The sequence below is a fragment of the Uloborus diversus genome, chromosome 8 (assembly GCF_026930045.1).
Source record: "Uloborus diversus isolate 005 chromosome 8, Udiv.v.3.1, whole genome shotgun sequence".
NCBI classification, from domain to species: domain Eukaryota; kingdom Metazoa; phylum Arthropoda; class Arachnida; order Araneae; family Uloboridae; genus Uloborus; species Uloborus diversus.
Window position 1 is genome coordinate 157839412 of NC_072738.1, and position 22334 is coordinate 157861745.

The window sequence follows — 22334 nt, forward strand, 5'->3', positions numbered from 1 at the left end:
AAAATATTTGAGCTCTTCTTTTTTTGTGCTTGCAAAAAATTCGTTATCTTGAGCTGATGCAGCGTCGTTCAAAAGAACAGACACTCTTCTTTTCCTTGGCACTGGCAGGTCTACGTCCATCTCTGAGCACAACTCTTCTGTCTTCCTGTAAATTTCCTCAAATAAAGCATCATCATTTCGCATGTCGACTAAAGCTGAAGCTACGCTTTCCACTTCTTCTACAGCTTCACAAAGATCCAAATCTGGACTTTGAAGAGTCTTACTGCTTTTTAGAATAACTTGAAGTATTGGATCCATAATGTGCAAACAGGCAATGAAGTTGACGTTTTTAATTTGATGCAAAATTCCTTTTCCTGTGGCCCTCGCTTTTACATCAAACGTGTCGTCAATTATTTCTTCAATTGCTTTTACAATATTTTCAAATTGTGCTGCAACTGTAGAAACAGCTTCTGACCGACAAGCCCATCTCGTATTGGAAAGCGACTTCAGAGTCCGCAACTTCGAGTTTGTACTTTTCGTTAAGTCTTCAAAAACTGCATGTCTTTTCGGGCTTCCTTTGATGAAACTGTACAACAATTGTACTACACCGAAAAACTCCGTTATTAACGGATTGGACTTGTGGCTGGTACAAGCACTGACTAAAGCCAAATTCAGACAGTGCGCATAGCAATGGACATACAATATGAAAGGATTTACGTCCTTACTTTGCTTGGACTCCATTAAATTGACCAGCCATCGCTGACGCTCCGTCAAAGCATACCGATAAAACTTTCCCCATTTGACTCCGAGTTCTAACAAAGTTTCACTTAAGGATGTGAAAATCGTTTCAGCGTCTGTCTTCTTCAACCTCTTTAAACCAACAAATCTCTCTACTGGGAAATCTTCTCCAAAAGGAACGTATCGGATAACCACCACCATTTGCTCATGGTGACTGACGTCTGACGTTTCATCTGCGATCATTGAAACTGCTTGATCTTTCACTTCTTTTATAATTTGCTTCAATATTACATTTTTATTTGCTTGCAATATATCATTTTGAATTTTGTTACTGAGATAAGTTGCGTTCTTTCCGACATTTTCGTGGTATAACTTGAAAAAGGGATCATACTTCAAAAGTAACCCAACTATCTCTAAAAATAGACCTCTTTCAATGCTTTCTTCGGTTTCGTTGTGTCCCTGAAGAGGCTTACCACCTTTGGTCAAAGTGCGGACAACATCAATAAGCCGAGTCATGTATTCTCTATTCTTCATACGGGCCGTTTCCTTTTCTTTCAACTCACTTCTTTTTGCTTCCTCAAGTTGCAAATCAATTGATTGGTTACAATCAAAACTATTCCATCCAACAATGCTTGAAATGTGGCACTTGCTAGTTTCATGTTTCTTAAATCTGTTCACAGCTTTTCTCCAGTACGAAAATCCAGCTTTCACAAACGTATCTTCGGCCGCCCTCGTTACGGAGCAGTCATTAATTAAAAAACATCGGCAAGGAAAACAAAAAGCAGCATCTTTTTCAGTACTGTACTCTAGCCACTTAAACATTTCAAACCATTTAGCGTTGAAGGATGTTACTCTCTCATTCTTTCCTGACCCAAGAAGTTTGCTGGGATAGCTTGCAAGTCGGGGCTGATAGGCAGAGCCCGACTAACTAAAAGTGAGGCCCAAGGCCCACAATAATTTTGAGGCCCCCTGAAGGCTATTATTTTAAAAATGTGATTATTTTTTTGTATAGTTGTAATGTTATGCAAAATTCTTTAAGTAATTTGGGGCCCCTAGGAAGAGAGGGCCCCAGGCCCAGGCCTAGTAGGCCTGTGCGGTAATCAGGCCCTGCTGATAGGGTCCTCTAATAATCCTAGCCGATTTATCTACCCTATCACTTGGAAAACTATGACATGGGTCGTCGCTATGGATTAAGAGCTGCCTTGTATTCGTCATTGGATTTATCGAAATAGTCATTGTCTGGGAAAATTCCAATGTGCCCGAAAATTGAGCTTGATCCATAACATCGGTTTTTTCCCTAGTTTCACTTCCCGACTTCGTGCAATCATCCAGAGCAGATTTATCTTGTCCGATATTTTGCCCAAGCACAGGTTCATTTTCATTCTGGTCTATCTGACTTGTTCCTGGTTTATCATTTGTAGAAGTTCTGGAAAAACAAAATTTCACGATAGTACTACATTTTAAAATCTCATAAACTTAGTACTGTCGTAACTGCGCAGTTAAACTTGTACAGCTACGGCCGTTAACAGTTCACTGCACTTTTCAAATAACACTAAGCGGCAAAATTTTATTCTATTCTATTTTTTTTATTTACTCATTTTTTGCGCGAAAGACAAAACAACCCGGGAATCAAGGTTTCTCAAACTAAGAATCTCTTGGTCTCACAGATCATCAACTAACATGTAGTAATTTTCTATTAAACTACCCCTCCTCACAACAATGCCATATTGCAAGCCATCAAAATGTTTATTACATACATTTTCGTTTCAACGCACGTAAGTTGGCATTACGTTAAAGAATTGATACATGATTCTGATTGCTGTCGCTATCATGGTGGTTTAATTAAAATCGAAAAGTTACTAATAAATAAACCAACATGCTAACGGTGTCAGAAAATTAAAAAAAAAAAAAAAAACTAAACGTTATATTAGTATGATATTGGAGACATGCAACATTTTTTAAAATAAGCAATTTAAACTGCTAAAAATACGTTTTTTTAAATTTATTTTAATTTTTGAAAGTTTAAATAATACTTAATAACTAAACCGTTTAGCTCTACATTAAAAAGATACATATTTCCATCACAAATTTTAACAACATCAAAGCGACATTTATGACTTTTTTTGAGGACATTAAGGTTAAGACAGCGTAAAATAGTTTTCAAGCAATTATTAACTATCTTGTTACTCATCATGGGTGTCCTTTTCCCCCAAGGATGATATTGCACCTTTTTCAACTGTTACGAAGCCTTCCTGTAAAAAGCGAGATCCCCTCCTCTAAAATGAGGTTAAAAACCCTTAAAAGTTTCTCTTAAAAATTTTAATGCCATAATCAGGTCCATGAAACCCTCTATTGGGCTATCCTTACTCTGAGTTACTAAATAAATGATAAAATGAGCACATTTTATCAACACAATCAAAGCTTGAAGTAGTTTTTTCAGGAAGAACATAACCGATTAAAAAAAATAATTTTACAGCATTATGTTTACGTTAAATTATTAGTTTTTGGTGATGGCTACAATTTTAAGTATTACCAATAATTAACAATTACTTATAAACAATTTTTATTGCAAATCAAAATAGTATATTTTCTTTCGATTTTAGAGCTAAAATAGATTTGTAGATTTCACTGATAAATACAATATTGCTCGAACAGTTATATTTTAGATAATTAACTACATAAGTATACTTATTTAGTTAATAATCTTAAAAAAATTGTTCGAGCAATATTTATTTAGCAGTCAAATTTACAAATCTGTTTTAGTTCTAAAATCGAAAAAAAATATTAACATATTTTGATTTACAATTATAATCCATATAAATAAAACAGAGAATATGTGTGTGTGTGTGTATGTTCCCTATACAAATCCACAGTTTTGGTCGGATCTGGCCCTAATTTGGCAGGGAGGTACTTGGGCACCCGAGAAGAAAAGTAGGTGGGGTTTTCGAACGCCAAAAAGGAACCAAACCGTTCGAATTTCAATTAAATGGCTTTTACTACCCGAAATAATTATTCGATTTCTTCGAATTTGGCGCCAATCGAAAGCTTGCGAAAAAATTCCCATAGGGTTTCTTCAATTTCTTCGAATTTCGAAAAAAATAAATAAATAAAATGTAAAAATCACCGGGGAAAATTGAAAAAGCATCATTAAGCCTAATGGAACTTAATTTTCATATCGGAAAATTATCGTTTGCACGATCTCATTTTAAATTAGCATTCAGAAGATTGGGGGCCATTCATTAATTACGTAAAAACAATTTTGGCAATTTTGATCCCCCCCTCCCCCCATGAAAGGGTGCGTAAGATTTTTCAAACCCCTCCCCCCTATTCTTACGTAAGATTCCATTTCGTTTTTCAAAATAATAAAATAACGAATCTTACATCACTGGAATCGAATTAAAATTCACTATTATTAAGTTAATCCTTTTGTGTACAACAGAAATATTTACTAAAATGTTGCAATCTAGACTGAATATTTTTCGACATTTTTTTGCGTATGATGCGATACTAATTAAAAATAAAACATGCCATACATAGTGCGATTATTTTATTACATTTCACTCTATTCATTCTTTATAAAACAAGTAAAAAGCAGCTCATCCTAATACATTTTTTACCTTCCAGAAGCAAAGGAAATATAATCCCTGTCAAACCACTTGACCGTGCGATTTCTATTGAAAAATATCGACTTGGAAAATATTATGCAAGAATGGGTTTGATCCCCCTCCCCCTCCCCCCAAGGGAATGTAGAGATTTTTCCATCCCCCCTCCCCCTCGAGGCCCTTACGTAATTAATGAATGGCCCCTTGCCACATTTTTTTCTCGGCTGTGACTTAGTAAAATTTTGTATTGTTTTGAGGTAAAAATTTCCCCCTTTGATTATATTTTGCGATTTATCTCTTTTCTTTTTTTTTTAAAGGATTTTAGTAGGTTGCGTTTAATTTATTCGGGAATTTGTGATTTGTCGTTTTCTTTCTTTTTGACGGGAAGTGTTTTACTGATTCTTATGTTATTTGGTCTCTTGATTTCGAAAATGACCTCCATTTTTTCCCATCACGTCAAAATTCCTGGTAAAATTGATCTCTATTTTTTTTCCTACAATTTTGCTTAAAAAATTATGAATTCGACCAATTTTACATGCAGTATCTGGCAGCAGCTCTTTTTAATTTCATTTATAATCTATTCTAACGATTCACATTGAATTTTCAGCAATAAATTCCTTTTTATTGGTCTAAATTTAAGAAAAAAGGTCAAAAATACCAAATATTTACTCTTCCGCGGAGCAAAAAAATAGCTATATCTCAGGAATAATTTTTTTTACAGAAAAAAAAACCATTCGGCAGTGCAGAATATTCGTACAGATTGCCCTTGTTCACAATAAAAATTAGTACGACACAAAAATTTTAATTTTATATAGAATGACCTTGTAGTCAAATTTCACGTTTACTGTTAAATATCGTTTTCTAGCTTCCATGCGTATTATTTAATCTACTTGGTTAATTGCCAATTTTATGTACTTTATAACTTAATAAAAACGAATTAAAATATTACGTTGGTGGTTTTCTTATACAAAATGCATCATTACTTGGTGTAAAAAGTTCAAACTCAAGGTTACTTTTAGTTTTCTCTTGAACAGAGGAGATTCGTGAAATTTGGCTACAAGGTCGTTCCATATAAAATACAAATTTTCATGTTGTACTATTTTTTATTTTGATCAAGTTTGGTAGGTAATCTGTATCAATATCCTGCACTCCCAAACGGTTTTATTTGTTCTGTAAAAAGATTTATTCCTGAGTTTTTTTTTTTTTTTTTTTGCTATGTGGATGAGTAAATATTTAGCATTTTTGATCTTTTTTCTTAAATTTAAACCAATAAAAAGTAACGTATTGCTGAAAAATATGTGAATCACTAAAATAGGTTATATAAATGAAAAGAAAAAACACTCTTACCAATACTGCATCTGAAATTGGTCGAAATTATTATTTTTTATGCAAAATAATAGGAAAAAATAGATATCAATTTTACAAAAAAGTTCTGACGTGATGGAATTTTTTCACTATTTTTTCGAAAATCAGCACTAAAAAATGCATAAGGATCACCTTCAACTTTTCTTGTATTTTTTTCATCGTAGGACAGTGGTTTTATTATTAAAATAGTAGCAATCATCTAAAACTAATAATTTAATGCAAACAGAATGCCCCATTCTTTTTGGTTTTTTTTTATAAATTATTAATCAAATGACAATCAAAAATATTTTCTAGATTTTTTCTAGATTTACAACATTGGTATTATTTTAAAATTGATTGCGAATAGTCTTTCGTTCTTCACGAATCTCGAAAAAGACTTTGTCAACTCCTCTCCACCAGTTTTTTCAACCTTGGAATGGTGACATGTAAGTGACACACACAGCTTAGCACACCCTTAATATGTGCCTAATATCATTAAACACACTCATGCATAGGGATAAATATTTTATATACATACATCGATATGTGTATTTATGTAAATATTTTTTAACTACATAATAGACACCTCAGAGCAATGACTGAATGAATAATTTTCTTACTAAAACATTATTAACTTGAAAACAAACGTAAGTCAACACGATAATAATTTCTCGTATTGAATATGTTATAAATAAATATAAAGTAATACTATATATCAATTGCGTCAATACAGCTGCTGCGGCATGTGTACTATTATTGTAAACAATAGCGAATTTAGGGGGTTGAGGAGGCCAGGGGGCCCATTCCTCACCAGAAGAGATAACTGAATTACACCATTAACTATTTTTTAATTTACTTCTTCAGAACATAAGTATAAACTAAAAAATCGAAAAACACTCACATATACTTAAAACACATTTGAATAAAATCACTCTGGCTTTGTTATGACGGTAAAATTGCAGTCAGTGGTCCATACAAAAGAATACTTAATCTTCACAAGTTTCAAATTCAAAGGTACACAATGTCACGAATTGTTCATTAATCATTAGTTCTTCTTTGATAGAAAAAAGTTATTTTTCTGGTTTAATACCATCTTGTTTTAAGCATTATAACAACGTTTCAAAGTAATACTGAGCATTTTAATGAAATACCATTATACCATTGATGGTATATATTTTACCATAATACCATTTATGGATTATACCATTTTAGTAAAATGAAAAAAAGGTTTAGTAGTTAAGTGGCTTAAAATATTTTTTTAAAGAATTATTTTATCAACACTTTCGAAGTAAATTAGAAAATAAGATTGTTGTACTATAAAGTAGATTAATTGACTTTAAGGCTTCTTTAAAAACATTTTAAAGGAACTTCATTAAAAACTTTTAAAGAAAAGATTATGGCGGATGGGGATGGAGGGGAGGGGTCACTTTTAATTTATTCGTGCCCCTCTCCAAAATTATTTCCGTATCCATCCCTGATTGTTAATTAAATAAATATCGGTTAAATAATTTATAGATTGCTGTAAATAATATACACACAATAGAAATAAATGATACATAAACCGAATTCTTGCTTTTCTTTTTTAACACGCTTTTACTAACTTTTCTTGTTACTGTCTACGTAATGGAACCCTACAACTCAATTTTCACCCACTTCCTGTGGTCGAATGCTTTTCAACTTTGGTGCACGAGCTCAAAAACGATGACAATGCAATATTATATAATCAAATTAGCAATTTATTATTAAATTATAAATATACTCCAATTAAGGCAGCTTTTTTGCACAATTCCTCTTCTATTAGTTCGAAATAACGCTCGAACAATTAGCTAAAATAAATATTATATGCCGATAGAAAGCCCTGATTTTTCAGCATCAGACAAAATTCATTTGAATGTTCTAAAGTAATTAGAACGCGAGTTATTATGGTTTTTAACCAATTTCATGCATGAAACTATGAACTTTTAACGGGAAATTCATTGATGATAACGGTCATTATTGTGCATTTATTAAAATCAGGGACCGATTTACACACCTAGGTGCCCCGGGCACTGACAAATATGGTCCCCCCCCTCCCCCACACACAAAAAAATATGAAGGTAAGTGTTGGATATTATTTTGATAGAAAGAAAACTTTAAAATATCAATTTTATAAGAAAAAAGTTAGTAAAAATTAAATACCAAAAGTTTTTATAACTAATATACAATCACAATGTAATATCAAATAAACCATAAAAATTAAAAAGGCAAAAATATCTTCCAAAAGGAATACTTTTCCGTCATCAGTTGTATCAAATTTCGAGCTACTATTAATGAAAAGATTTTTTTTGTGAAACGCGCTTCGTCTTACACATTTTCAATTATGTAATTTTTCTTCAAAATTGCCCATATTTTCATTTAATTATAACAGTAATTATTAAGAAATATACAATGGAAATGAAAAGTAATTTTCTTTGTTAACACTTACCAAATCCATCAATAATCTCACTGAAGTAAGATATTTTGCACAGAAATCATTTAATATAAGTCTGAAATAAATTTATGGTTTTCATGTTGGAAACTTGGTGCCCCCTTTCCTTTGGTGCCCCTGGCCCAGACCCCGAATGCCCTGCAGTAAATCAGTCCCTGATTAAAATGCATGTCAAACTTCAAAGCACTGTAAATATGATTTTTACTCTCATACTAAAAAGTAAAAAGTAATAAATTTCATGAATTCGACAAAATCCTAGTTTTAGTTAAAATAAATTTTCTTTTTATAAAAGAAGTAGAAAGACTAAAAAAGAAAAAATAAATTAATAGTTAAAAAAAACTAAAAAGGCACGCTCCCAAAAAGTAAAAAATAATGTTTTTATGTGAAGTTTGTTCAGCAGCAAGAAGAATGACCAAAAAATAACTTCAGTAAAAAAAAAATGCGTGGAGGAAGGGAGCTTCATATTGAATGGGGTCCGGAGATAAGATCCAAAACCAAAAGGTTCATGAAGGGAAAATCCACGTCCGAAAATTCCGAGGGATAGAAGATCCCGCGCACATAAGGTCCAACGGACATAAGATCCAGGGGACATAAGATCCATAGAGAAGGGGAGGGGTCCAGGGATAGAAGATCTGAATTTTTGGACAGCTATGACTGGAGGTCCGGTTTTCGGAGTAGGCTGGACATAAAAGGTCCAGATTTAAATGTCTTGAATTTTTCATCGTTAGCAGTTTGCAATGATGCAGAGTCCTTACCAAAGAATAAAAAGAGAGCTCCTCACACACTTTTTTTTTTTACATCAAAGTTATTTGTTTAGTTTGTTGTTTGCTACAATTGTGTGTCTGTTTAGTTTTTAAACTATTAATTTATTCATTTATTGTTTTCTTACCTTTCTCATTGGACACTACTTGTTTCTTCGCAAAGTATTTCAGTATCGTTGTGCGTTGACGCTTCATTTTTAAAGCAAAAAAATAAACACTTATATACTAATATAAAATATCTACGCAATAATCAGCCTTATACAAGAAAACCACTGATTATCATGCCCATATAAAAACTTAAGAGGCCCAGACGAGCGTCTACGTTAGAGTGGAACCTCTCTGAAAATCATTACCTTGTTCAAAAGTATTCACTGATAACATTAAACATATGTGTTGCGGAAATGATGAAAATACAAAAGAGGGAATAGAACGTGGAACAGGACCTTATGGTATTGATTAGTTTATTGACTAGTTTCTCAAAAAGTAGTAAGATGTCACTGATTTATTACTCTATCCATCCCGGGTACCACACAATAAGAGAAAGGGGAGCCCATCAGCTCCGAAGGTTTGGAAGGTGCTGTGGGCAACATGTTATCAATCCTCATAGGGGAATTACTTAGAACATGTCAATTCTCATTTGGATGGTGAAGCGATCAGCTGCGTTGTTGAAGTGTTAAGTGAGCCAGAGCATTTTTCTCATGAAAAATGTTCTTCCAGAAACAGCGTGGAATTTCGGCAACTGCCTGAAGGAAGGAGCATAGCCGAAAGCGCTTCCTCAAATACATGTGTTCTTAGTTAGGTCTGGTGACCCGCCGATGCTTTTTGTCTCTCTCAGACTCGGACTATGCGAGAAGTTTCCTGAGAAAAGTATCACTGTTTTCTGAAAAAAGGAAAACATATCACTGCATGGAAAGGCCATTTTCGTATAGTTGGACCTGGTTGGAAAAGATTTCAAGTGATGGAAGATTTTTAATTTTTCCTGGCTGAGAAAAATACAAATAAAAAATGAATTCGTTGCCAAAAAAAAGGCAGGCTATTTCTATGGTTGCTTAATACAGGGCGAGTTAGATTGAATTAAGGGGGGGGGGGGGGGTCTGCACTGAAAATTGGGCAGTTTTGTTCAGATCAAAGTGGTGGACACGTCTCATCTCTGATTTATACTCCATGTTTTTCAATAATTTAGCAACGATCGGTACGTTATTGCAAAATATTCCTTTGCGGTTCTCTGTACGTTTTAACAGTGGCGTTTCCAACAGTGGCTTGTTACCGGGGAAGGGTAGAAAATTTGAGGTGTACCCTCCCCTCCCCCTACCTTTAAGATAAAAATGTTTTAAAAAGTAAGTAATTTTTCTTTGATGGATTAAATCTGAATTTAGATGCAGTAGGAAAAATTCTCAAAATTGAAGTGTTTTACTTTTTTTTATAAACTCTGAAATCCATTTTAGATTGTCACGCGGAGTGGTGCCTCCTCTCCCTCGTAATGACGTTCCTGAATCTCGTCTCGTTTTCATTTCTTTTTCTTTCTTTTTTTCTTCTCTTCTTCTTTTCTCTCTCTTTCTCAATTTTTTTTTTTTTTTTTTGAGCCAATGGGGGTACCGCGGTACCCCTGGTGACCCCCGTGCGCACGCCTGTGCTTGCCAGTGATTAACTGAATGTATATAAATGCACCCATGTTAACTTAACAAGTGAGAATATTATTTTTAAATATTCATATTTCTTTCTTTCCCTGCCTTCCAAAGACATCAAAGCTTCCATGGTCACCAAAACCTGACGAGTTGAACCCTGGTTCTTAGATCTGCACTATTTACTGATTTTGAGCTCTACACTACTAGTTGATGCCTGATTTTTCACTTTAGATTCATTACTGTTTTAGATCTACACTACTTATGCACAAAACAAGTGACCGGACCAGTTTTGATCAAAAAAGCCATCCTCCCTTTACTTATAAGCTTTTGATTAACCTAGCTTGATCTGATTCAGTTAATTTGTTTGCATGATTTGCTCGCCTATGTGTATAGTTCAGTTTTGCAATAAGAGCATAGGCAGATTTAGGACTGAGTTCCTGGGGGGGGGGGGGGGGCAGGATTTTTTTTTTTTTTTTTTGAGAAATATTAGTTGTAATCAAGGCTGGATTTATATATAGACTTAATATGGACCTAAGCTGTTTCAGCTTTTTGGTATCTTTTGTAGACCCGGACGACTTTTCTGTCGGTGGCAAAAAAGGCCAAAGTGCCCCCCCCCCCCACTATGTTTTATATATATGGTACATGATGGGAAATTGTGTCCCTTTTAAGTAGGGAATATGCCCAATTAGATATACCAAGTAGAATATACCAATAGAATAAACCCAATTTTAGGGTGTCCGGGGGTTTCTCCCCTGTAGGAATTTTTGTAAAATAGATATAAAAATTCTGCATTTTGAAGCCTTTTGTAACCCGAACCACTAAGATCTCTGAAAAAAATACCAAAATACTCTTTTGTCAATTATGGTAATACACAATAAAAATTGTTTTCGGGTGGACAAATCAGTGGCAGCAGTCCTCAGAGAGAAAAAGCGAGGGAGAAGATAAGTTTGTTTTGTTATTTGCTTACATCGGGCTGTCTGTTCAATTCAATTAGTTTTTGGTCAAGCCTTTAACACACCCACAAATACAACAATAAATTAAATACAAAATGATCAAAAGTAAAAAATGCTTTTGAAAAAATGGTGTACCAATTTAGAAAATAGATAACAGGAGAGCACCATGCTGCCCATTTGGACAATTCATAATTTATGCACTTGATAAGAAATTAAATTGAAGCACCCTTTGCTTAGGAATTCCAAAGACTCATCTAATTTGTTTCAAGGACTCGAGAACGATTAAAATTATTTAATTACAAGCAGTGCAGAAAGCGAAAAGGAATAGAGGTGGTGTTTTTTCCCCCCGTGCTGAACAGATTAACAATATGCAGTAGAAGTAAGATAGAAGCAAGCAATACGAAAGAATTTCCAAAATACTGCATTGCATTTGGTATTAAATAAACAGCAAGATGTGAAACATGTGAGTCCCAAAAATTTATCTCAAGTACTATGTTACAAAAACGTGAGAAACATGATTTTTACATTTTTGATGCCGGATGAAGCAAGGAACTGAATTTAACATATCTCGGGATTTATTCCTCTACCGTCTATCCCCTCCCATTTGTTATAAATGTTTAAATTTATGGTTTGTATCCCTACTTTTCCAAAAATTTTAAGGTTTTCAAGCACTTTAAAATAAAATTTATTTTTTCAAATCCTTCCAACTTTTTTTTTTTTTTTTTTTGGTAAGGAACAAATCATGAAATTTTCTGGAGTTGGGGGCCTTCAACAAAGTGGGTGTCCTAAGCTATATAGCTTGTTTAGTTTATAGGCAAATCCGCTTTTTTTAAATCTTTGTTTAAGTTTCTAATTTGTTGAAATAATCCTTGATTATTTTAAGTATTTCAATTGAATACATAGCTCGCCCAGTCGATATTTTCACTTATATACTTGCCCTAATAGCTTTCAGTTCAAAGTAGTCATTTTCAACACATTTCAGTATCCCAATGACAGCTTTACTGCTTGTAATATATTGTACGGATTTCTCCCCCCCCCCCCCCATAAAAGGACAGTCGCAATTCTCTTCATTTTCGCTTCTGAACTATTCAAAAAAGAAGAAAAATCATGAATTTTTTTAAAAAGATTTTGGAAGGTTTATTGTTACTATGTATAAAGTCCTGCCAGGACTGGGGGCATTGCGCCCCTTCGCCCCCCCCATAAATCCGCCCATGAATAAGAGGCAGCCTTTGTTTAGTGTTTAGACACAATCTTATGGTATTTGGCCATAATTTCCATATGTGTGAATGTTATTGATATTTTTTAAACTACTGCATTACCTTTGTCATGAGTGAGTAGACAGAAAACTACTTAACAAAGACATAATTAAGCAGTTGAAATTTTCAAGTGTGTACCTATTACATAATTTTCATTTCGTTGCTCTTAACATTTTAATCTTGAAAATTATTTTCCTCATCAATTACAAATATTTGCTAAATGAAAACTTGTTATAAGTATGAAACATATTTTGTCTTTTATACGTATTTGCACCATATATAGTAACTTTTATTCAAGGAGCATCAATAATTTCATGGGTTTTTACTCAAAAAAGGTCTTTAAATTTTTTTCAAATATCAAAAAGCTTTTAAGGTGCATATATTTTTTCTTTTTTGGTGTGTGCAGTATTTCATGTAGTGTATATGAAATATACCGTAAAATCATACAACTTTAGACCACTTTATGTGTATTTTTCTTCATATTTTCATTATTCTTTGCCAAAAAAGGTTGAGAATTTAACCATACACTACTATACATCTCAGCTGTAGAGTGACGTTTCGAAAAAAATTCTAAATTACACACAAAGAGTGAGGTATTTTTTTGTATAGTGGTATGAAGTTTGCACATGGTGGTGACAACTTTAGACCACCTCATACTTTCTTTGGTATGCACCGCTAAATACCGCTGCGGTCTAAAGTTTCAATGCACAAATCTTTGTGTTCCAATCCCGTACACTGCAAAAATTTTAAAAAAATGTTTGTACTTACTTTTTCCGATTTAAAATTTTTTAAATACGTTGTGAGTCGATTTCAGATTCTCTTAAATAAAATCAATTGTGAACAATACAATATTTTATTCAGATACATAAATATGAACGTTAGTATGAAAAGCAATTAGTATATACCTACTTCTGGATTTTATTTATTTTTTTTTTTTACAAGAACATTTTTTTAAATCATTTTTTTACAGAGGCATGATGCAAATTTTTGTCCCAATTGGGTAGGGTTTCTTCAATCTCGCAATATTTTTTTTTGTACCAAATGACATTGGGAGAATGAGGCTAGCACCAAAATTTTCCCTTTTTTGCTTTTCTTGTTGAAATTTGATTTCTCCTCATTTCTTGGATCACCTTTTCCATCAGTTCAGTAAGGACGGCCACCTATCTTCTTTCTTTTCCCTGGATTCATGTCTAAAACCAAAGAAAACCCAAAAACTAAAAAAACTGCTCAAAACAACACAAAATTGTTCACAAAATATTGACAAACGATAATAAAAATGGGTGGTCTAAAGTTGCAACTCAAATTCCCGTATTTTGTTTACTTTGAAAGACAAGTAAGCAAAGCAACATCAGGATTCGCCGATAATGCTAAATCATCATTGATACCTAAGTAATAAACTTACCTTTGGAGGATTTAATTGGCAAATATAGGTTTTGAAGACTTTGAGAGCTGAAGCAAAAATTTCAAAAAACCTCCCAACACAAAAGAATATTGATGCAAGAATGATAACACTGGAGCTTGAGGCAGGGGCGGCAAATAGGGGGGTTAAGAGGGGGCGTTCGCACCCCCAAATTTTTTGAATAGAATGATAGAAAATGGGTGAATTCCATTTTTGTAAGTCGAAAATCAATGTTCATTTAAAAAAATCTCTCTGGCTCTTAGTAACTATTTGATGAAACTCGACACATTCTCAGACTAGAAAAAGTGTTTTTCGTTGATTGGATGATGACTTTATGAAGTAAATAAATTCATGAAGTATTTTCCGACCTTTTCAGAACACAGAAAGCTGATAGAGAACCATGGTTAATGTTAACTAAAGAAGACATTTCCTCATATAGGCTAAATATTTCATACTTGTATGCTCAGTGTAACGATGGTATGTCCAATATGAGAGGCCCGTGCAAAGTGGTGTGGCTACAAGGTTTTCACAAGAAAATTCCTTGATATTTTACATTCACTTTTTAACGCTCATTTTTTAAGTGTATATTTAATTAATAAGTGTTTGTTCATCGCTTTCTTCTGCTAGAAACACGTTTCAGCTGCTCAATGCATTATATGCTTTCATAGAAACTTCTTAAAAATGCATGTGATTATTGAATTAAAAAAACACATATCAACAAATACCTTTTATGGGTCTCTATAATTATGCAATCTCGGAGTGACACAAGATGGTCTTCAGAAGTTAAAACCATAAAAACATCTCTCGATAACTTCAAAGCAGTGATTTGACGACTGAAAGAATTATTGCAAAACGATTCTTTCAATGGTGAAAAAGCTCATGCCCTTTAGCATGTGTGACTGCGTTTTTCTTCAATTTGTATTGAGGAAAGCTTTTGAAAATTGCTTTACTATCAAAACATCTTCAGTCCGCAACCCTTAATTTTTGGACTATTCTAGCCACAGTTTAATCTGCAATTGATCTATGCACCATATTACCACAGTTCAATCTACAGTTGAAACTGAAAATAGGTTTTACATAGATGTACATTTCAATCAAGCGTGAAACTTTTCAAAAAAATTCTTCCTCCGAGCCAATTTTAAAAAGGCGCGAAAAAAAATCCACAGGATGATGTGAAGTCAAATATTGATTTTTTAATATTTTGTATGAAATAATAGATTCAGTTTCGAGTGAAATTAAAACAAGATTTGATGATAATTATTTTTCTGTATAGTTGGCTCTATATCATCTGGATTGGATTTTGACAACTAAAAATAAAATGTTCCAATTATGAGTACAAATTTTACTTCAATTATTTTTTAACAATTCAGGTCAGCTCAGCTAGTAGAGAAAGATTTTTTTATGTCTCAGGAGGTTAGAGAATTATTTTCGAAGCACAATGGGCAAAAAATTCAAACAAAGTCATACATGCTAAAGGGCTTGAGCTTTTTCACCATCTTTTCTATTTAGTACAACACTGGGCACTGATAGATTAGTAACACGATTCCCTGCTCTCCCAAATTCCAAAAATCATGCATTAAAACTTTTCCAAAAGGTATAAAAATTTAGTATTAAGATGTTTTGTATGATAACTTACTAGAAAATGAATCAAAATTTTAATTGTTTCTAAGCACTAATTTTTATTCATACTAAACCAATTTTATGACCACTTCCTGTTAGCTAATGTGTGTTTGGGACCGCACTGTGGTAATACATATTTAAGAAACTCGACCCGCCAAATGAAGTGCTGAAATGCCGCCCCTGGCTTGAGGTAAACAACATGAACTTTGCTGAACAATTGCGAACCTACTGATTTTTTTTAAAGACTTTAGCTTTGCTCCAACGATTACTACATGGCACATACTACCATGTTCCTTCAATGGTCCAAAGTTGCAACACTGGTCTAAAGTTGTGCGGTTTTACCGTATTATAAGTGGTTTATTGTTTTTAAAACAAATGGACATTTAAATTATCAACTTGTGTCACTAAAACTCCTAAACCTGAATTTATCTTTTTTTTTAAAATTATATTTTTAAATACTTTCAGGGACAGATGTTAATGCCTTGGATTATTCTGGAAGATCTCCTTTCCATTTGGCTCAGTCAAAGTTGAAACTTTTGCAAATGAATAGAGAATACTCTTCTGCACAGCTGAAAACAGAAGTTGTTCACGTAAGTAATGTATCTGCTTAAATAAATGTAAAAAGTTAAAATCAGTTTTTCTTTCAAACCTCTAACTTATTACATCAGTACCAGGTCAGCAGCAGTGTTGGATTTCCCTGTAAGCTATATCAAATTATACTTAATAAAAATATTAACTGATTCAGCACTTTTTTTTTAAATTATTGTTATTGATATTATATACTTTGACCCTCAAAAACCACAGCTATTTTTGTTGTTACCATTTCTGCTAATACACTAAATCTCATTTTACAGTAAGATGGACTATTCTTTATAGGTTTTAGAAATGATGCAAGTTTACCTGCAAAGATCAGGAAGAGATGGAGAAGTAGGCCTCTTAAATGCTTTTTCAAACAGATTACAACACCATCAGACTAGAGAAGAAGTAAATATTTGAAGACTTTTTAAGCTTATTTTGGTATTTTACAGTATGAATGTTAATTAATTTTGACTTCATCTTATTAGTAGAAACTGAAGAGTACTAATCACTCAGTTAAGCCTAAAAATAAGTAGAGTGATTAAATTTGTATTTTGGTTTGGGACATCGGAAATAAGCATGACCCCACTTAATTCTTATAGGCCGTGACAATCGTAGAAACTCATGGCAACAAAGAAGGCGCTACAGGGGTCCCTTGTTTCCATTATGTTGGCATTGATTGGTGGATGCAGGGGGTCCATTCAGCGCCTCTTGCGGTCAAAATGGGCAACGTCCAATCAAAAATAAACAAACTTTGAAACTTTGACATTAATTGGTGGATGCATGAGCTGCATGGGTTTAAAAGAGAAAATCATAAACTGTCAAGGCCCGTTAAGAATCAGCAACATCTAGTGGGGCCCCGAATTAAGTAAAAAGCATCAATTCCCCAATATGAATTACCAACAGTTACTGTCAATTATGATTCCTATCAACAAAGCACCAGGTATTAGATTTAGAAAAGTTGATCAATTATTTTTACTTTTTAACTTATGTTTCTATTTTTTGAAATTTCTTGAAGCTTTTTTGTAATAACAAAAATAACCAGGGCCGGACTATGATATTTAAAGACACTAGGTACAAACTTTTTGTCCCCCCCCCCCCAATCTCTCATTAAAAATTTTAAAGATACTTTTTTTTCATTTAGTATACATAAAGATATTTCATGCCTTACAATAGTGCAATATCAAAGTAGACTCCATTTCTTTTTTTAAAATGAAGCTATAGATTTGGTGACCCCAAATTTTAGTGCCCTGGGTCAGTACCCCCTTGTGCCCATGCCCTCATCTGGCCCTGAAAATAACAGTCAATTGTATCATTCATTGAATTTTTTAACAGTAAAGATTTATTTTCAATTGTGTCTGTTACTATAAAGTACTGCAGATATTTTTTTTTTCAGTTTGTAGTATAGTTCTCCAACTGTTTCTAGCTGGGTTTCAGGTTCTGGAGTGGATATATTTCCACAGGGTCGCCCCGCATCAGGAAAACCGGGAATTGTCAGGTAAAATGATAAAAAAACCTAAAATGATCAAGAAAAATCACAACTTTGAAATTTCTGGAAAAACCTGGGAATTCTTTTCAGTCTTTTCATCTGAATGGTAAAATTGCTGCGCCATTTGCACAAAAATGCCAAATTCCGGATGCCAAATTTTTGAATAGTTGAAACAATGAAAATTCATGTCCATTTTAAAACAATTGGTGTTATAAGGCTACAAAAATGGAAAGACGTATTTTCACATTATTCTTTCAGGATAGTGCCAAATTTAACAAAAATCGGGATCATAAAAATGGCCTTTCCTTATAAGAGTACAAAAATTCTGATTTATATTCATTCATTACATTTTATTTTTGATCTTTTAAAAATGTTTTTCTCCAACTTTGCTGGAAATTTCTTGGGTGACTAGTATTTTAATGGATTTCATGAAGTTAATGTTGTTCATGAAAATTTAAAGAGTGTCTCAAAATTTTAACATGAAAATTTAAAGAGTGTCTCAAAATTTTAACATGTTTAAGTTAAAACATATTTTTGTGGTTTAAAAAAAATTATTTGGAAACATACCAACATCGAGAGAATTGCTTTGCCGAAAGTTGCTTGCTGTTTTTGAGATTTCAATCCTGTTGCATCCTTCAAGCATTTCAATTATTTTGAGAGGTTGGAAGTTATTTTCATCCTTTTTGTATTAGAATGGCTCTATTTATTTGTTTAATTCTAAGAACTAGAGTTTAGTTGTTACAAGTTAACTGGTATATAATTTCTCTTTCTTTTTTCTGAGAGTTGTGTTTTATTCGTTTTTATGGCAAGATTAAGAAATTATGCCTCTCAAATAAACAAAAAGAAAAGGGGAGCTATTTTGAAAAAGTGATGTCACATGCTATATCCTTATGTTTTAAGAATTTAAATTTCAAATTTAATCATTATTTCAGTAAATATTCAGCTAATGCTTTATTTTTGAAGCATGCAGAAGTATGATTTTTATGGATCTTTGCTTGTCAAAGGAAGATTAGTTATACAAAATGTATCTTGTTACAATGATGGTAATTTTTTCACCAGCAATGTTACAATTCCAGGCATCGCAGCGTTCCTATATTCCTATATTTCTGAAAAAGTTCCTATAATTCCTATATTTTCAGTTTCCACTTCCTTTTTTTTATTTTACTTTTCCCCCGACGTTTTGCTACTGCCTTTCCGCGAGCCACGCGCAGACGCCATTTTATCTTAGCAGGGCTCCCAAATGGTCCGCTTTTCCCGCAAAAGTTCGTTTTTTATGGTAAAGTCCGCTTTAGACCGCTTTTTAAGATTTTGGTCTGATTAGTCCGCTTTTATATAGTTTTTATTTAAATATCAGATTTTAAAAGTTTTTCATTTCGTTAAAAGTTACTGTACACCCAAACACGCCGCCGCAGCCCGTGTTAAACCAAGTTCGTACGCCCATAAAAAACCTTGAAACGTTCTTGGGGGGGGGGGGGAGGTCTTTTTTTTTTCAAGTGCTTGAAAACATTGAATATGTATGAAAAGTTTCTTTATTGCTTGAATTCTTTCAAAAATCATTGGATTGTGTTTCAATAGTGCAATTTTCTGAACATATATATATTCGGTTTGATTTATCGCGAAAAATTGCTTTTGTGTTTCAGGTTTCAATCCCTTTGCATCTTGTTAATATTTTGATGCTTTTTACAATCCAAAGTGATTTTGACATGACCTTAGTTAGCTTATTTTTCGTTTAATTTCAATAATTAACGAAGGAATTATTTTGGTAACCATGGCAACATTGAACTTACTCGGATTTCGCGGAAAAATGCTTCTCGCGTTTGAAATTTCAATCCTTTTGCATGTTGTAAATATTTTGATGTGTTCCACAGTTGGAAGTTATTTTAACATATGCTACCTTAGTTTAGTTTTTTTTCGTTTAATTTTAGTAATTAACGAAGGAAAAAATTTGGAAACCATGACAACATTGAGCTTATTCGGACTTCGCGGAAAATTGCATCTCGCGTTTGAAATTTCAATCCTTTTGCATCTTGTGAACATTTTGATGTTTTTGACAATTGGAAGTTATTTTGACATATGCTACTATAGATTAGCGTATTTTTCATTTAATTTCAATAATTAACGAAGGAATTATTTTGGAAGCCATGGCAACATTGAACTTACTCGGACTTCGCGGAAAAACGCTTCTCGCGTTTGAAATTTCAATCCTTTCGCATCTTGTAAATATTTTGATATGTTTCACAATTGGAAGTTATTTTGACATATGCTACTTTAGATTAGCTTATTTTTCATTTAATTTCAATAATTAACGAAGGAATTATTTTGGAAACCATGGTAATATTGAACTTACTCGGACTTCCTGGAAAATTGCTTTTTGTGTTTCAAATTTCAATCTTTTTGAATCATGTAAATATTGAAATATTTTGCCCAATCGAATGTTATTTTCCCATATGCCACCTTAGATTAGCATGTTTTATGTTTAATTCAGTAGAAAATAAATGTTTTATGGGAAACATGCCAACATTGAACTTGGTTCGTGAAAATATGCTTCTGTGAGCTTTCAATCGTTTTGCATCTTATAAATATTTTTATATTTATGACAGTTAGAAGTTATTTTGACATGCTGGGTCAGATTTACTCGATTTAATTTTTATTTAAATAACTAAAAAATTAATAATTTTTGTGTTTAATTCAAGTTTATTTAGTTTTCCAAACTTAATTTTGATTATTATTTGCTTATTTTCGTTTATTACTTTTTTTTGTGTGTGTGGGGGGGGGGATATTAAATTTAAATAATTGAGTACATAACATTTTAAAGTAGCATTTGTATATGAAACAAAGTTGAATTATGTAATTTTATCAAGTTGAATTTGTGTACATCATTTCATTGTCATGATGCCTGCTGTTGTTGTCATGTGCCAGCTAGTCTGGCAGTTTGGGGTGCGCTGCTTCATTTTTCCAACCGCAATGTCATTTGGTGTGAAGTCCGACTTCCGCAGTACACACATGTCATAAGGATCAGTTTATAGGGTAGGCAATTATTCACAGCATAACAACAGATTCACACAAAGAAAGGACAAGAGAGAGAAAGTGCGTCCATGCCCGAGCCGGGATTCGAACCCGGACCTTCCTGTCGCAGTCAGACCTCTCTGACCACTAGACAAGGCAGGCGGCATGATGCCTGCTAAGGGGGGATTTGTTCCCCCCCCCCCATGAAAGTTCAAAGCACTCATGGCCCTGCAATCATGGAGTAATTTTTTTAATTAAAGCTTTATGATTCTTGAAAATATACTTTGAATATGAAAATTGCAAAACTAAGCCTCATGTGATCTGCTTCCCTTAATGATTGAGCATTTCAGACATTTTTAGGAAAACTTTGAATACAGTAGATCTGTTTGGTTTGTGATAGATTCATATCGGTTGTGAAGGGATATAATGCTATTAAATACAAATACAAATACAAAAGTGACGACCCGCAACAGGCTCTGGGCCCAGCTAGACTGGTCCTAGTCAATTTACAATCCCCAGTGAAGATCAATGGCCCTCTTAAAACTGTCTACTCCTTTGCTCATTACCACCTGTTCCAAGGTTCCACTACCCTGCTAAAATAATAATTTTTCCTAATATCCATGTTAGCCTGAGATTTAAATAGCTTAAAACAATGACCCCTTGTCCTGTTTTCAGTGCTAAACTTTAGCCCCGTAACATCTTTCGTTTTAATAAATTTAAACAGCTGAATCATGTCCCCTCGGTCTCTTCTTTGCTCAAGACTGTACATTTTTAGCCTTCTAAGCCTGGAATCATAATCTAAGTGGGAAAGTCCACTTATTAGCCTTGTAGCCCGCCTTTGAACCCTTTCCAATACATTAATGTCTTTCTTAAGATAAGGAGACCAAAACTGAACAGCATACTCCAAATGGGGTCTTACCAAACTTCTATATAAGGGCAGAAGAACTTCTTTAGATTTATTTGAAATAGATCTATTGATAAACCCAAGCATCTTATTGGCTTTGTTGCTAGCAATGCTGCACTGTTGGCTAAACTTTAAATCCTGACTTATTAGGACCCCCAGATCAGTAACTTTGTCTGCCTGACTAATGACTGAACCTTGCAAATAATAACTTGTACACTTATTTCCATGCCCTAAATGTAGCACTTGACATTTCCCAACATTAACAGCCATACCCCATTTATCAGCCCACTCCGTAATATGATCTAGATCCTCTTGCAGCTGATTTGCTTGTTCTTCATTTTCTACAGTCCCCATAACTTTGACATCATCAGCAAAACAATTCATGTTCCCAGAAATATTTTTGTGAATATCGTTCATAAAGACAATGAACAAAACAGGCCCTAACACTGATCCTTGAGGAACCCCGCTTAAGACCTCACTCCAATTAGAATAATTTCCCCTTACAACTACTCTTTGTTTCCTTCCGGTCAGCCAATTTTTTACCCAAATGAAAGTTTTCCCTCCTATTCCTATATCAGCTAATTTGCTAAGTAGAGCAACATGCGGTACCTTATC

At 33.4% G+C, this 22334-nt stretch overlaps 1 protein-coding gene across 1 annotated transcript in view; it reads left to right on the forward strand.

Moving 5' to 3' along the window:
* Positions 1–22334, forward strand: part of LOC129227635 (ankyrin repeat domain-containing protein 54-like) — a 46703-nt gene that overhangs the window by 18616 nt on the left and 5753 nt on the right. The window contains exons 7-8 of the mRNA XM_054862223.1: positions 16210–16334; positions 16621–16728. Coding sequence (XP_054718198.1) covers positions 16210–16334; positions 16621–16728 — 233 coding nt within the window. The remainder of the gene's footprint in view (positions 1–16209; positions 16335–16620; positions 16729–22334) is intronic.